The 17,162-nt window shown below is 34.9% G+C and overlaps 1 protein-coding gene across 6 annotated transcripts in view; it reads left to right on the forward strand.

Moving 5' to 3' along the window:
- GRIK2 (glutamate ionotropic receptor kainate type subunit 2) overlaps nucleotides 1-17,162 on the forward strand; it is a 638,500-nt gene that overhangs the window by 424,340 nt on the left and 196,998 nt on the right. For all 6 annotated transcript variants that reach the window (XM_081251561.1, XM_081251565.1, XM_081251560.1 and 3 more), the window contains one exon: nucleotides 9,188-9,301. In XM_081251561.1, the coding sequence (XP_081107687.1) occupies nucleotides 9,188-9,301 (114 nt within the window). The remainder of the gene's footprint in view (nucleotides 1-9,187; nucleotides 9,302-17,162) is intronic.

Here is a 17,162-nt window from a genome sequence, read left to right on the forward strand (position 1 = left end):
CTGACATTTTTTTGGTTTGTGTCAGTATATTTATAGTGATTATTTTGCTTGATAACTTTTAACCTTCAGGTTGGTAAAATATTTAAGAAAACTCTGTATGATGTTTATGTTTAAAAATCAATAGGATTGACTTAGTTGAGGGCACACACTTTCTTATTTTGGTCCATCAGAGAATATCAAATGTTGATTTTTTTCTTTCAATTACTGAATTTGAATTAAACATGTATACTAAATGTAATTGTAATACATTGGTTTTATTTCAAAGAAATCAATGAACTACATTTTTATCCTTGCAAAAAATAGCCCTTAATTTAATATTGTCATGTCATTATATTTGAGAACAGTTAACTCATTGATTCAAATTTTATTTTAAAAATCAGAACTACCACCTGTCTCTTAACTCTTTATGTTTAGGGTTGACTTTGCCCTAAACAAAAATTAAAATCTTAGGGGTGAAAAATCTATGTTTAGATTAGTCATCCCTTTCTGTAAGGTCATTATATTGTATACTTATTCATTTATTGCTTTCACATTAACGCTGTAGTTCTCAAATGGTGAAACTCCAGAACTCATGTTAACTAGTTAATAAACAGTTTTAGAAAAGTTGTTAACTGAGGGTTTCTTTGCGCTGTACTCATAGGCCAAATCACTTCTGTATGAAAAAGATTCAGTTCCCAGGTAATTGTTCTTTACTCTGATTTCTCCCTGTCAGGGAGCACATAGGCATTTCTAGGAAATGTTTCATGTTTATCGTTGAGAGATCAGATGACAATTCTTTCTGAAGTGATCTCCTGTTAATACTTAACCCAATGGAAGTACAGTACTATTCATTGTTATTAGACAATAATGTAAGTAACTATCTGTACTTTCCATTTAAAAATTTAACATAGGAAGGGGTGAAGTAAATGAGGTCAAAAAGTCTCTAATTTACCTGCAACACTTAGTAAGAAAACTACTATGTTGAAAAAACTCTGTCCTCACTACTCATGTTCCATATAGACTTGAGAAACCTGAGTTTGCAAATTATCCAGAAAGAATGTTTACACTAGTTAACCGAGAAACATGCAGTTCACCAAAGTAGATTCAGTCAATTGGAGAGAATATTTAATCTTCCAAATGTAAATTAGCATTTAATACCAGCACCTTCCTTATGCTTTTTACTTCTTAATACCCTCAAACAGTACTCTCAGGAATGCCTTTTCTTCTCAAAGAAATAGTAAATACAATGCAAGGCAAACTATGGGTCATGTGGTTGTAGGCAGCTAATTATTGGGAAGAATTTTTTTTATTGAGGTATAGTTGATGTACAATATTATATAAGTTATAGGTGTACAGTATAATGATTCACAATTTTTAAAGGTTATACTCCATTTTTAGTTATTATAAAATATTGGCTATATTCCCTGTGTTGTACAATATATCTTTGTAGCTTATTTTATACATAATGTTTTGTACCTCTTAATCTCCTACCCCTATATTGCCCCTCTCTCCTTCCCTCTCCCCACTGGCAACCACTAATTTGTTCTCTATGAGTCTATTTCTTTTTTGTTATATTCAGTGGTTTGTAATATTTTTTTAGATTCCACATGTGATGTCATACATTATTTGTCTTTCTCTGTCTGACTTATTTCACTTAGCATAATATCCTCCAAATCTGTACATGTTGCTTCAAATGGCAAAATTTCACTCTTTTTTATGGCTGAGTAGTATTCCTTTATATATACACCATATCTTCTTTATCCAGTCATCTGTTGGTGGACACTTAGGTTGTTTTCATATCTTGGCAATTGTAAATAATGCTTCTATGAACATCAGGTTGTATGTATCTTTTCAAAATAGTGTTTTTGGTTTTTTTTGTTTTTGAATATGTACCCAGGAGTTGAATTGCTGGGTCATATGGTAGTCCTATTTTTAGCTTTTTGAGAACCTTCCATAGTGTTTTCCAAAGTGGCTGTACCAATTTACACCAATAGTTCCCTTGGTATACATGGGTTCCCTTCTCACCATCATTTGCTATTTGTGTTCTTTTTGATGATAGCAATTCTGACAGGTATGAAGTGATATCTCATTGTGGTTTTGATTTACATTTCCCTGATGATTGGTGATGTTGAATATCTTTTCATGTGCCTGTTGGCCATCTGCATTTCCTCTTTAGAAAAATGTATATTCAGTTCTTCTGCCCATTTTTTGATGGAGTTGTTTAGTTTTTTTGCTGTTGAGTTGTATGAGCTATTTTTATATGTTGAATATATATTAACCCTTTATCTGTCATATCATTTGAAAATATTTTCTCCCATTTAGTAGGTTGTCTTTTTGTTTTGTTGATTGTTTTGTTTCCTATGCTGTGCAAATGATTTTAAGTTTAGGTCCCATTTGTTTATTTTTTTTATTTTTCTCCTTTGTTTTAGGAGAGGGATCCAAAAAATATTGCTATGATTTATGTCAAAGAGTGTTCTGCCTATGTTTTCCTCTAGGAGTTTTATGGTTTCTGGTCTTACATTTAGGTCTTTAATCCATTTTGAGTTTATTTTTGTATAGGGTGTTAGATGGAGACTCTACATTATGCTAACACTGTTTTATAATATACAGTGTGGTTTCTCATGATCACCACACAGGCCTTCTTTGGAAAAGTACCACTTATGTTCTTTGTTCAAGACAGATGAATTTGACTAAAATTAAGCCAAAACAGTGTATAATCAAAGAATTCGTTTTCCTTTTTACATTACTCTATAATGAAAAACTGTATTGCTTTTTTTTCATTCTCCAACATCCATGGTTATATTGTTAGTAAATGTCAATAAGACAATGTAAATAGAATTTTGATAGATCCTGTTGTGCCAGCTGGTTTTTAATGGGGAAATTATTTCTTAACTTTAAATGAGATTGACTTTATATATAACTAATATTTTACACTTAGCTGGGAATGTTTATTTTGTTCCTACCTGAGAAAGTTTTTGGTATACTTGTCAAACAAATTATTATTGCACATTCCACAGAGCATAAAAAATGTCTCACTGATTCTGCTTACAAGAAGCAGTGCTAACTTACACGTTTAGAAGAAATTATAAAATGCTAATTACAGATGAGACAAGCCATTATGTAGCTCAGGAGAGGAAAGAAAAACATTCTTTGGACACAAAGGAGTAATATGAGGTACAAAACAAAGGAAATTTATACTGAGAAAACTGTCAAAAACAAAGATAAATAAATAAAGCATCAACTAACTAATGAGATACTCAGATAAATAATTTTAAAATCATTCAGAACACAAATTTTTTTCTACATTAAAAAATAAAACAGGGCTTCCCTGGTGGCGCAGTGGTTGAGAGTCCGCCTGCCGATGCAGGGGACACGGGTTCGTGCCCCGGTCTGGGAAGATCCCACATGCCGCGGAGCGGATGGGCCCGTGAGCCATGGCTGCTGAGCCTGCGCGTCCGGAGCCTGTGCTCCGCAACGGGAGAGGCCACAACAGTGAGGGGCCCGCGTACCGCCAAAAATAAAAAATAAAAATTAAATAAATAAATAAATAAATAAATAAATAAAATAAAATAAAACAAAGCAACCAGAGAGAAAACATATTTTACCAAATGAAATTATATGAAGAATTTTTTTTTAAATCCTGAGAAGTATAAAATGTAAAGCATAAAATACATAAAATTCTTACAAATATTTATATTAACATATATAAAATGTAGATAAGGAAAAATTCAAATAAGTAGCAAAAATATGTGACCTATTACTCCCAAAGTTAAATATGATATTAAGGTAGAACTTGAAGAGAACATGAGGAACAAAACATGAAAAACAAAATATGTAAATATGAAAGAATAGACACATAGTATACATTCAATATTTGCTGAGTGAATGAATGAACAAATGAATAGGTGTGGAATGTTAACAACCTAAAAAAACCTGAAAGTCTTCATTATGTAGTAATTCACTCATTTATTACATTTAGTCATTTATTCAATAAATATTCATTGGGTATTTATTATCTAAATTTCAAAGTTGTGACATCCTCCTTGAAGGCACTTAAAGTTTAATACAAGAAGATATGATACATAAAAATGAAATATAATTTTAATTCAAAGTAAAACATAAATGGAATTTCTGATACAAAGAGGACCAGTATATTCAGAACCCTCACACAGAAAACCCCTAGTATGTTCTGTATTAATAGGCCTTAGGATAAAAGGATGAGTAAACCAGTCTCTAGCCTCAGGGGATTTAAGTTTTAACTAGAGAGTGATAAAAAACGAATTACAATTAAAATGTAATGTGATGCTTCTGTGTAGGGGGCATACATAAGTTGTTCTGTCCATTGCTACACAGAGGGAACTGCTCTTCTCAATGTTTCTATCAGTGATGAAGATACATATGTAAGGTAGTGAAAGAGGGAAAACATCCATTTACAGAGTATAACATTTATAGAAAACATGACCACATCAATAGTTTAAGAAAATTGTAAATGCAATAAAATTCACCTTCAGAAAATGGAGAAATGCCTTATATTTCTGGCAAACATAATGAAAAAAGAATTACAGTCTATCTCTATGTCTCTCTCTCTCTCTCTCTCTCCTGAATGAGATTTAAAACTTCCAAATAGAGAATACTAGAAGCTTTCAATAAAAAAAATTTACCAAAAAAGAAACAAATATTGGACTGCCTTCAGTCTCTTTAGTAACGTTAAATAATAGAAAACATGACTAAAACAGAGCTCTTGAAGGAAGAAGGCTATGACACAATATGTCTTTACTTAGTCAAGTTTTCTTTGTACAGGAACATGACAAAAATATTTTCAAATCTACAGATAGAAGCATGTCACATAGTTATCCTTTACAAATAAATTGTCTTCTGTAAGAACAATGATAAATGAAAGCAAACACTCAAAAAGAGGAAACTGGCTAGAAATCCTAGTAAACAGTAAAAGTAGTTAAAGCATACATAGAGAAGTTTTTGAATAATAGATTTTTTTTTTTTTTTTTTTTTTTTTTTTGAGGTACGCGGACCTCTCACTGTTGTGGCCTCTCCTGTTGCGGAGCACAGGCTCCCGACACGCAGGCTCAGCGGCCATGGCTCACGGGCCCAGCTGCTCCGCAGCACGTGGGATCTTCCCAGACCGGGGCACAAACCCGTGTCCCCTGCATCGGCAGGCGGACTCTCAACCACTGCGCCACCAGGGAAGCCCTTGAATAATAGTTTTAAAGATTATATTAAAAATTACATTTGTTTTCCTTGGAAAAGAGATGATCTATAATATATCAAGCAAAAGAAAATGAGAGGCAGTGTCCACAACCCCAGATTAAATTAACTAAAACTGTGGATCAGTATGTGTAGTAGCAGAATGAACCAAAGTAGTGAATTTTCATAGAATAGATGTCATTTTAATTTTTATGATTCAATATTGATTTTATGATGTGATTGTAAAAGTTTAAACAAAAGTTGACGATACCCCTTTAGTAGACTGAAAACTTTGTTATCTCACAAATTACCACAGGAAAAACTGTCTACCAAAATATCCAGAGGTAGAAAAGAAATAGTGAAAAACAGATAATATGAAAGGAACAAGGTTAAAAATAAGATCCAGGGAGAAAAAAGATAGGACATTAAAAACATTCATGATGAACTGCTTATAAAGAAACCCATAAAATGGGAAGTATGTTGAAAGTATAATAATAGATAATTATTTATCAGCAAATGCAAATATACAAATAAGGTAAGCATGATATACTAGGTCCTGGAAATTTAGGTGAAAAGAATTACTTAGAATAAAAAGTTATTTTTATGTGATAAAATATACTATCTAGAAATAAAGGCAGCAGTCATAAGCCATTAGAGTATCATTCAATTATGTAAGTCAAACTATTACAAGTAGAAGGTGAATTGTTAGGAAGTTGTATTATACCATGAACTGTCAGGGGGATGATAACAAACACAACAATAGTTTTGGAAAGTTATATGACAACGTGTACTAATAATCCTAATAATTCATATTATTTGGGCTCAGTAATTCCAATTCTAGGAATTTGTTTTTAGAATAATAAAATACACACACACACACACACACACACACACAAAATAAAATACATGGGCAAATATTTGTAAATAACCGTGTTTACTAAAGCCTTGTTTTTAACAATGATAGTTAAATTGTGGTATGTTTATATGATGTTCATATTATACAATCATTCAAATTATGAATTTGATTAATTTTAATGCCAGAAGAAAATGCTCAAAATAGTATAGAAATAGGATATATTTAATAATTTATATAATACTTGTAGCACACTTATAAACACCTTGCATTGACTTCTTTTTCATTTAATCCTCACAACAGCTCTGTGAGGTAGATAATGTTATTCCCCCACTAAATTATTTTTTATAAAAGTAATCATGGAGGATGATGTAAGTGAAATGGGCAATATTTTGTATTAGTGATTTGATTAGAAAGTTGAAAAACTTACTGGTCAAGCTTGAGGGTGTCATTTGGCAGATGACAGTGGGCAAATGATGTTTGCCAGTGCTTTGGCTGGTAGAATTACATGTCTGAAAGAAATCTAACTATTTAACCAATAGTGAAAAAAAGGGAAATAAAATCTAAAGGACAAATGTGTAATAGGTATTAATTATAGATCAGGGGCAGAAAAATGGCAGTGACTGCAAAATACAATCTGCGGATATCTTGTTTAGCCAACAGAGTAGATTTTTTTTTTTAATGATTTTGAATTTGAAACAGTTTAAGCAGGTCAGCAGGCATTCTAGGTTTGACATCCCCTCTGTCCTCCACCCAGGTCCCCAGCAGGGCCTCTTCTAACTCTGGTGATGCCTTGCGGGGAACTTGAAAAAAGTACCTGCTCTGGGAACATGAAGCCCAAGGCACACAGCAGAGCGGGCTGGGATTGTGGCCCCTCTTGCTATTCTGCCTTGAGATTTTTGTGAGATTTAAAAATTTCATTCCCTAGCCTGGAAATTCTTACTACTGGCTTATGCTCTTTGACGTCACACATTGATGCTACCCATCTGGCCCTTGAAAACCTTCCATTATTGACCCTAAATTATAATTAGTCTCTGTCTTTATGACATCATGGTAGTCACAGTCTAAAGTAATTTAAAAGATCAGTAGGTAATTTACTTTGGAAAGAATGCTGAATCAAGATTTTTTTCTTTTTTTCCCCTTACTGTATTATTTGACTTTTTTCTTTACTGACACAAACATTAGGAATATATAGCTTTTAACGGTAAGAGAAAAATTAAGTAAATATGAGAAAATATGGCAAGAGGTTCTTTTTTAAACATCACTAAAAACATTTATATTGAATTCCTAGTATAGTCAAATAAGTTCTTGAAAAAAAACACTGAGATTTACTTTTATGTACAACTATTAGAATGACATATCTATTCTTATGAAGAACAGAAGTTATTAACATCTCTACTTTTGTGCTTCTCCAATTAAACGGAGATAGATATCTTAAAAAGTTACTAAGAAAGCTATGCAAATGAAGAGATCAAAAAGAGTATGTTTGATAAAATATAAAGAAAATAAAAAGATCATAACATTTAATTTGGATTTATGCTGATGAGACCCTTGTTAGCATATTTAGGTAGACCAGAGTAAATGTTACCTGCTAAATCAATGTCACCTTAAAGATAATTTAATGTACAAACGGTTCCCAACTTATGATTTTTCAGCTTTACAATGGTGATGGTACAAAAATGATACATACTCAGTAGAGACTGTATTTTGAATTTTGAATTCTGATCTTTTTTTCTTAGCAAGTGGTATGTTGTACGATAATTTCTTGTGATGCTGGCAGTTCCGTGTGCCCCAACTCCCAGTCAACCACTCCATCACCAGGGTAAACAACTAATACACTTACAACCATCCTGTTGTACATATAACCAGCGTGTTTTTCATTATAGTTCAGTATAGTATTCTATAAGTTACATGAGATAGTCAACATTTTATTATAAAATAGGCTTTGTGTTAGATGATTTTGACTACAACTGTAGACTAATGTAAGTGTTTTGAGCACGTTTAAAGTAGGCTGGGCTAATCTATGATGTTTGGTAGGTTGGTGTACTAACTGCATTTCTGATTTAACAATGTTTTCAACTTATGATGGGTTCATCCATAAGTTGAGGAAGATCTATATGTACAAAACTTTATTTTAAAAAGAAATTGATAATTTATAGCTTCATTTGAGGGAAACAAGTTGGGTAATTGGCTAGGGGCATACATAAGACAGATTTCACTACTGATGACTCCCAGGTTTGAGAGGGTGAGGAAAAGTAATGCTGACTAAGAAATACTGACTCTGTGTCTCCTTTTGCTTCTGTTTTCCTTTAGTGGTCACCATTGTTACATGACATGCAATGGTGCAGGTGCATGTATGTAAACCACCCAATTTATGTATTTAGTAGCATCTTATGCTTATATGTATCTCTCCAGAGGTAGCTCTGTGTCATCCTATAGACTGTGTTCAGTGAGTGTAAAGTGTCTGAACACAGAGAGTTTATGGCCTAATCTATCAGAGGGTATTAGTTAAATTAAAATACATATTGAATAGAATACAAGTGGAAGTATTAGAATGGGTTATCCAAATGAGATTATGCTGTAATCTCCTTTCCTTGCAGTATGTTAAAGCTGCAAACGTATATTTTTAAATGCTCTGCAGGTAATTTGGGGTATGATTTTGCCCTACTGGGGGTTTTGTGAATACGAATTAATGCCTCTTTTAAGCCTGCTTTTACCTATTAATTTACCCTGGATCCCCAGGTTTTGCTCTGTCTTTTAGCTTTGTCCATATAATATGGCATGTTATCATTGTAATGAGGGGATAAGACAGATCCATTACTGTCAAAAATATGTGCTATTAATGAGTTTCCAGCCAGCTATCAAGGTATCATCAGCAGTAGTTTATCTTGGTGAATGAAAGTCTGAATGGAAAATTAAGCTCCCACACTGACTGTAGAAGTGCAATGGATCATTTTGTTCTTTAATGTCACACTTCACTGGACACACTTCACAAAGCAGTGAATCATGCTTAAAACAAGCAGCCTTTACTTCAACAACAGCGGATAATGCAGCAGATGTGAATAATAAGTGTTAGCAGTCTTAACTTTCTCTGCAGTGCTCTCTCCCAGGTGCCTGATGGACGATTTACAAAGTACATATGCTATTTTATAGATTGGAACTTGGGATCCAGCCAGTGGCCTGAATATGACAGAAAGTCAAAAGGGAAAGCCAGCCAACATCACAGATTCCTTATCCAATCGTTCTTTGATCGTTACCACCATTTTGGTAAGTGTTTTTCCATTCTTTTTAGATAAATGTAGGTAAACATGGAAATGGATAGAAAAGGACATTATAATTGGAGTAGTAATGAACAGAATGTAATATATTTTACAGTTATTTAACAATTACTGTATAACAGATGAGTCAATGTTAATTTAGTTACAGTTTTATTTTGTTAGCTTTTAATGATTTAAATTATATTAAAGTTTGGGCTGCTTGTGTTGATTAATAATACAGCTTCATATATTACTGGAAATCTTTATGTTTCTACAAAATTAGTTGCTATTGAAAAATTGTCAATGTTAAGATTTGAAAAGTACACGGACATACAGCTGTATAAATATACTTATGTGAGGAGCTGCATGTGAACTTTGCTTCTGTTTTCATCTCCTGCAGATATAGCTCAGAGGGCATACCATTTATTTCACAGGACTTTTTCTATTATAATTATATTTTAACCTTGATTTCAATTTAATTGTTTTCATCATGGCAAATTCACTTTTACTTTACTAATCTCCCTAATGAAATCAAATGACAAGTGCTGTTTTAAGCCAGAGATATTTTCATCACCAATAGAATTAAATTAATACTGATAAGCTGGATATTTTTACCCCTCTTATAATTATATATTTTAATTAGATCACACAGTAATGTTTACGTATGCCTACCATGCTATTTGCAAATGAGAATCTTAATTTTAGGACAAGCAAGGGGCTGATGATTTAGTGAGTACTTCTACCTACAGAATAAATTTATCAATACTAGTTCTTATGATTCCCCAGGTAATCAATAGGAATGTAATATTATAATCCAGAACAAACCTCCACACAATTTTAGCATTTATATAATTTCTAAATTTGATTTATGGTGGCAAATCAAGCCAGGAAGAATTCATAATCTTGCCCTTATAGTAACAACAAAGGATGTCAGATCTCTAGGCATGTCAAAACAAAACGGCTGGGGCTTCACTGGTGGCGCAGTGATTGAGAGTCCGCCTGCCGATGCAGGAGACACGGGTTCGTGCCCCGGTCCGGGAAGATCCCACATGCCGGGGAGCAGCTGGGCCCGTGAGCCATGGCCGCTGAGCCTGCGTGTCCAGAGCCTGTGTTCCGGATTGGGAGAGGCCACAACAGTGAGAGGCCCGCGTACCGCAAAAAAAAAAAAAAAAAAAAAAAAAAAACCGCTTGTGTTAAAGACTCTTGATAATGAAGCAAAACTCGTAATCATGAAATGACAGTGATGGAAGTTCATAAGGATTTTTAATTACTCCCTTGCTAAGAACCTCAGTAAATACTTGCTCCATCATATCCAAACTTTGCTGGTCCCTTTAACTTAATTTTATATCTCCTTCTCTTTTCAAAGATACCTCCCAAACCCACCGATCCACCAGCCCTGGTCCTCAGATGGAATGTCCTCACAGGGCACTAATATATCCTTTATCTGCCAGTATATCCTGGATCTCATAACCTGCTGCTGGGACAATTACAGTAACTATGTAACTATCCCTCCTGCTGACGACCTTCTTCCATTTCAATGCACTTCACTCTCCACTGTGAAGATCTAACTCTGTCATTTCCTGCTTCTCTGCTTACAAGTCTTTAGTGAATCCATATTGACCATTAAAAAGGCCCCCAAAGACTTCCGTGGTGGCGCAGTGGTTGAGAGTCCGCCTGCCGATGCAGGGGACACGGGTTCATGCCCCTGTCCAGGAAGGTCCTACATGCCGCGGAGCAGCTGGGCCTGTGAGCCATGGCCGCTGAGCCTGCACGTCCGGAGCCTGTGCTCCGCAATGGGAGAGGCCACAACAGTGAGAGCCCTGCGTACGGCAAAAAAAAAAAGGCCCCCAAGTTTTGACCCTGACATTCAAAGCTTTCTACAGTCTTGTCTTCTCCCACCTTTCTATTGTCATTTCCCATTATTCCCTTCAGGAATCCTGCATTTTAACTGAACTGGAGTAATCAGTTAGCCTATTACTGTGATTGTGTTAGCCCCGTTCCCTTTGTTTGCAATATGGTTCTCTCCATTTCTGAAATATAGAACTTGTCAGTAGTTTATATTATTTAGAATGAATACTATATTATTCTTAAATTATTTCATGTGTGCAATATTTCTCCAAACATCACCGACCATTCCTTGGAGAATTAGGATCTGACTAAGCCTCCTGTTTTTACACCACATGTCCCTCTACAATGCTCACAGAGTAAAGAGTGCTGGGCAAGGGACATCTGTCATCTTCAGCAACCAGCCCCATTCTCCTTTCTATGTTCTTCCTGATCCAGCCAAACTCTCAAATGCATCACTTATTTTATGGCTCCAAATCTTTGCTCACTTCTTTATGATCCCCTGTGAAAATATTTTCATCCTTCCAGACCCATCTCAGATGACATGCTCTCTGTGCAACTCTTTGATCTTTTCATTTAGTTGCGTATGTTTGGGGCGGGCAGAGGAGTGTACACTTCATGTATCATAATACTCTTATCATAGCACTTGCCATGCATTTTTTTTATTTTAGAAATTTTGTATATATCTGGGTCTCTATTTGGCATGGATCTGTACAAGGCCAATAATCAAATTTTACACTTTTTAGATCTCTTAGTGTCAGAGAAGAGTGATTTGGGCATAAGAGGCACTCAATAAATATTTGTCAAATTAAATAAAATAAACAGTATTTAATTAAGCAGAAAATTAGAGGCATAAGCAACTTTTAAATGGCTGTATTTAAATATTTTTTCAAGTGTGCAGGTTATTGCAAACTTCTTGTCCAGACAAAGCAGGTGATTAAGACTACCCATACAGTTCCTCAGTATTGCTTAATTACTCAGTTATTTAATAAAAAGTATCCAAATATTTTTCTCAATAATAAACAATTTTATATCTATTCATAAACAAGTGGTATTTAATCTTAGCTTCATATCAGAGCCAGGCATAAAGCTTTTAAAAAATTATTGCTACCTTTAACTGTAGGACATATTCATTTTTTTAAGTTCCACAGATAATTCTGACCTATAATGATGATTGAGAACTATTCCTCAGATCATTGCTCCATATAACCAAGATGTAAGATCAACTCTGGAACATACTCTAAGCTTACATTTTAATGAACAGGTTACTTATATTTTAGACTATGTCACTGTATTAGTTTCAAAGAGGTTGTGATTTTTGTTAAAAAGAAAGGTACGTTATTTGTTTTTATATCACTTAGTTGAAAAACTTCTTTTTCTGAATACTCTGATCACAGAGTATCCACAATCAGGAAAAGATTTGAAGAGATTATTTGCATTATTTATATAAGCCAGCTTGATATAATTTATTGATACTTAATTTATATTTTATAAGGAAGTATGATCATTTGATTTATTTTATGATTATTTTGTCCTTTTCTCTCTTGGAAAATCTCAGAGGAGATTCTGGCTATGTTATGAATAATGATATCTCCACAGAGAGAAGTTCCCTTAATGCTTCTTGTTTGACATTTTTATTATGTGTCTTAAAAAAAGCCAGTGAGGTTTTCTAGAATTTGGCATTATCAGTATGCTTATAATCAGCTCCATTTCTCTTGAATTGTATTTATTTATTTTTTTAATTCATTCTTTTTGTATTTAACAAATATGTACTTAGTGATGATGATATATCAGGCTTTGTGATAACTACTATATTTGATGGAGAAAATAGACATGGTCTCTGCCTTTATGGAGCTTAGAAAATGGTAGGATTCATAAGGAGAACCCCCCCACACACACACACACGTACCACACACCACACCTTGTGATTAAGATATAAGAGAAAGATAAAGTGTGTGATGCCTTTTACAGAATGATCCAGAGTTACACCAGGGATCAGGAGTGGAAGGATGGGCCAGGTTAGGTCTCAATGCCGAAGGATAGAGAGTTGAAGTTTGAGAAGAAATTATCAAGGTAAAGAGAGGGGGAAGGAATATTCTCAGCAGAGAGAACAGCATATGCAAGGGCCCTAAAGCAGGAAAGATCTTGAAAAATTTGAAAAATTGAAAGGAGACCATGATAACTGAGGCTGGTGCTTTTATCTGCTTCTCAGCTTCATTAAATAAGGTTATATGAACATGGTTCATTAAAAAAAAATAATACACATTTTTGGTATGTCTGCTATGTGCTAGACATTGTTCAAAGCACTACTCATAGATTTACTCATTTAATTGTCATAATAACCTTTTGAGGTAGATACCATTATCCATACTCTTTTACAGGTGGGAAAGCTGGTATTCATATTGCCTAAGTAACCTGCTCATGGTCACAGAGCTAGAAAGTAGAGAAGTGGGCTTTCACCTAATCTGTGTGTCCAACTTGAGCAACCAATACTGTAAAATGAAGTCTCTAGTGGCCCAGGATGGAAAAGTCTAACAACTATAGTTTATGACCAGAATAGCATCTTGCACAGCCTCCGGACGCACAGGCTCAGTGACCATGGCTCACGGGCCCAGCTGCTCCGCGGCACGTGGGATCCCCCTGGACTGGGGCACGAACCCGTGTCCCCTGCATTGGCAGGCGGACTCTCAACCACTGCGCCACCAGGGAAGCCCCTAGAATAGCATCTTGATTGAGAATTGTTCACCTAAAGCAGTGCTTCTCATCCAGAAATCCCACATATTGCTACAGCACTGTGATGCCATCACAGGTGTGTCCCCAGACATCTAGACATTTCCTCAGGGGCCAAGATTTAGGCTACTCTTGCTTGGATGCCTCGGGCCTCTTATTTCTCCCCTCTCCTAATTTAGCACTCCGTTTTCTTTCAGCTTCTTTAAACCATAATCTCAGATTTTTCTGGGCCATCAAAAGAGTAATGGGGCTTATCTCACTTTTTCTCTTTAGAATTGAGATTAAGCATCTTGTTTCCTAATGTTTTTTGCTCCTCTTCAACAATATAACCCACGCCCAATACACTGTATGGGTGTAGTATGTATCAGTAGTCATGTCATGGAATGAGTTCATTTTAGAAAGCTCTGAACAATTTTTAAAATATTTATTTTTTTAGTTTTGACTTAAATGATGTCATACAATTTGGAAATTATATAGCCTCACCTGCAGGTCTAGACCTAAAACTCCAGCCTGCTCATGCCCTCTCTTTCATATTCCTCATATTACCACCCTGGCTTTTGAATTTCAGATTCAGTGGTTAAAATTCCCTTGCTTCTTGTGTTTATCATTATTATTGGAGTTACAGATATCAACCTTAGAACCGTGTTTTCATATATGATGATTTCGTTTATTGTATAACAATTGTTAAAATATAAATTCCTAATCACCAAAAATAATAACAAACGTACTCTTTCTGAATGAGACATAGAGAGCTTTTGAGAACAATGTGTGCTCTATTTTCAGTTTATTAGCCTCATCCTGTTGTCCTTACTACTATGGATACACTAGCTAGGGGCAGTATCAGGTGGCTGAATATTTATTTAAGTTCATAGAAGGAATGCCTGTTTTCCCTCTGTGCTCTTGGTTTTCAATAGATTTTGTCAGGCCTGTCTAAATACGTTGAGTGCTCCCCTCTGTGCGGCTCCTGTATAATAATTGATTTTTGTCCATCAAAAGATTGCTAGCACTAAATGCCACTGTACATGTTCTTTCTCTTAACGACTGGTAGCACTTCAGCATGCAAATGACTATAAATTTGGTGACTTTTTCAGAAAATTCACTTACTCTTAAGGAGGTTCTTTCCTCCCGGTTGCTCAATGAATTGAACAAATGTACTTGCATCTGCAACTTAGTCTTACTTTTTATTTTCTTAGCGCTTCCTGGAAGGTTGTGTATTTCAGTACTCAGTTTACTTGCTTAGGCTTGGTAAGCTTTATTGTTGCAGCCCACAGATACAGGAGGCTTATCTGGGAGCAAACTCCCAAGGACAGTGGAAGGAATTACAGTACAAAAGAGAGAAGTGACCGAATCATCCCCTAAATGGTTCTGCAACTTCTTCCATAATATCAACAAAAGCAGATTTCTAGGCCTTCAAATCTGTCCCTGCAATAGGGTTTTCCCTCTGATTCTTCTCTTTACATTGTCACAGAGCGACTGTCAAGCACATAGTTCTTAGAGAGTTACTAGCATTCGGGCTTGGAAACCCAAATAATGCAGCTTCACAAAGAAAAAAGGTTTTTCATTCTTATCGATCTCTATACAATTGCTAAGCAATTTTAAACATGTGTTGTGGAGCTAGTAATATCAAAATAATTTAAGGAAGATACAGTAGGTATATGTGTATAAGTAGTACTTATACATGTACTACTCATATATGTTAATGTGAAGTGGGTGCCTCACTCAAACTCAGGCTGCATGTACCCTGTCCCTGCAAACAGCTCATTCAAAGGCAACCAAACCTTTTCTCACCATATTTTTTCCTCCTGTTTCAGGAATCGTGCTTGCCCTGCATTTCTTCTTTACATTCTTGTTCTAATAGCTTCATGTGTTTTATTTCAAATAAATTCTCATATTCTCCTAGACCTCCAGATTAGCTAGATCAACTTAAAACTATTGGTGGTGGTATCACGGAGAAAGAAAGCTGTTTGTTTTAATGTGAAATTAGGCATAATTTTTTAAACCTTAGGGTCCCAATCTTTAGAGGCTCTGTAAGTGACCAGAACCTCATTTTTTACCACATAATCACACACACACACACACACACACACACACACACACCTGCTTCCTTCCTCCTTCTTTATTAAATCTAATTTTAAAATGCTACCATAATAAAGACCCTTAAGTATTTTCATTTTGTTGTTATATTCTTTTTCATTGCCAACACTATTGTCAATACCATAATTTTTTGAAGATTATTTTATTATTAGCAATATATTTTAAGTTCTAGAAGAATGATTGGAGAATTATGAATTTTTGGTTCAGCTTAACCACAGCAAACTACATGGAAATGAGATAATTTTGCTTTAGCTTTCTCATTTTCAAAGATGTAATCACAATAGTACCGTGTAAAATTGTGTAATCTAAATTTTAACTATGCCCTTGATCTGAGACTCAGGTGTAAATTTGCAGCTGCTCATAGGACATATATCTACCTGCATGTTGAGGATCAAACTTAACATGATTCAAACCTCCTTCTACAATTCTGACCTTAAAATATCTGTTTCTCCTATATTTCTAAGCTCTGTTTATGGTTCCAGTGCTTTTCTATTCACTCAAGCCAGAGTGGATACCCCAGTCTCTTTAAATTTCATATTCATAATTCAGATACCAAAAAGAAAGAAAGGATGGATTGTTCTAAGAGAGTTTAACAAAGAAGTGAGTCAAGTAACATTTTGAACAGGGAGGTATGGTTTGTTCTTGGGTACTACTGAATGGAGGCTTTACAGAGTCTGATTTAAGAGACGTTGTACCCAGAGGCAAGAGGAAAGAGATGGCAACATTGAACAATCGTGTATGAGATTTCTTGGGAATGGATTACATGTGGGGCAAAAACAACTGAGAAAGGTGGACGAGGACTTCAAGGTTAAAAGCCTAAGAGGCAGGGCATTAGCGTTGCCACAGAGCATGATAAAGATGTTGGGAGGGGCGATAATGAGTTCTGTTTAGTCGTATCTGAATGGAGATGTTGGCAATAATTTTGTGTAGTCAAATCTTGATTATCCATGTAAGGGGATAATAAATTAGATTCAGAAATGAAATGCAGTTTGGAGATTAGCTAATAGGTGCAGTCTCTCTTCCCATCAAACCTTTTACTGGAAAAGCAGTGAAATGGCACATTTGATTGATTGGAGGTTCAGCTTTTATTTTTTTCCCTCTTTCTTCTTTCACTTGGGAATTAAGCTAATGAAATATTTAATGGCCAAAATACAAATACCAGAAGAAAGACAGTAACAACCAATATCTCCAATCTAAACTGA

The sequence above is a fragment of the Mesoplodon bidens genome, assembly GCF_964165515.1.
Source record: "Mesoplodon bidens genome assembly, chromosome: 12".
NCBI lineage: Eukaryota > Metazoa > Chordata > Mammalia > Artiodactyla > Ziphiidae > Mesoplodon > Mesoplodon bidens.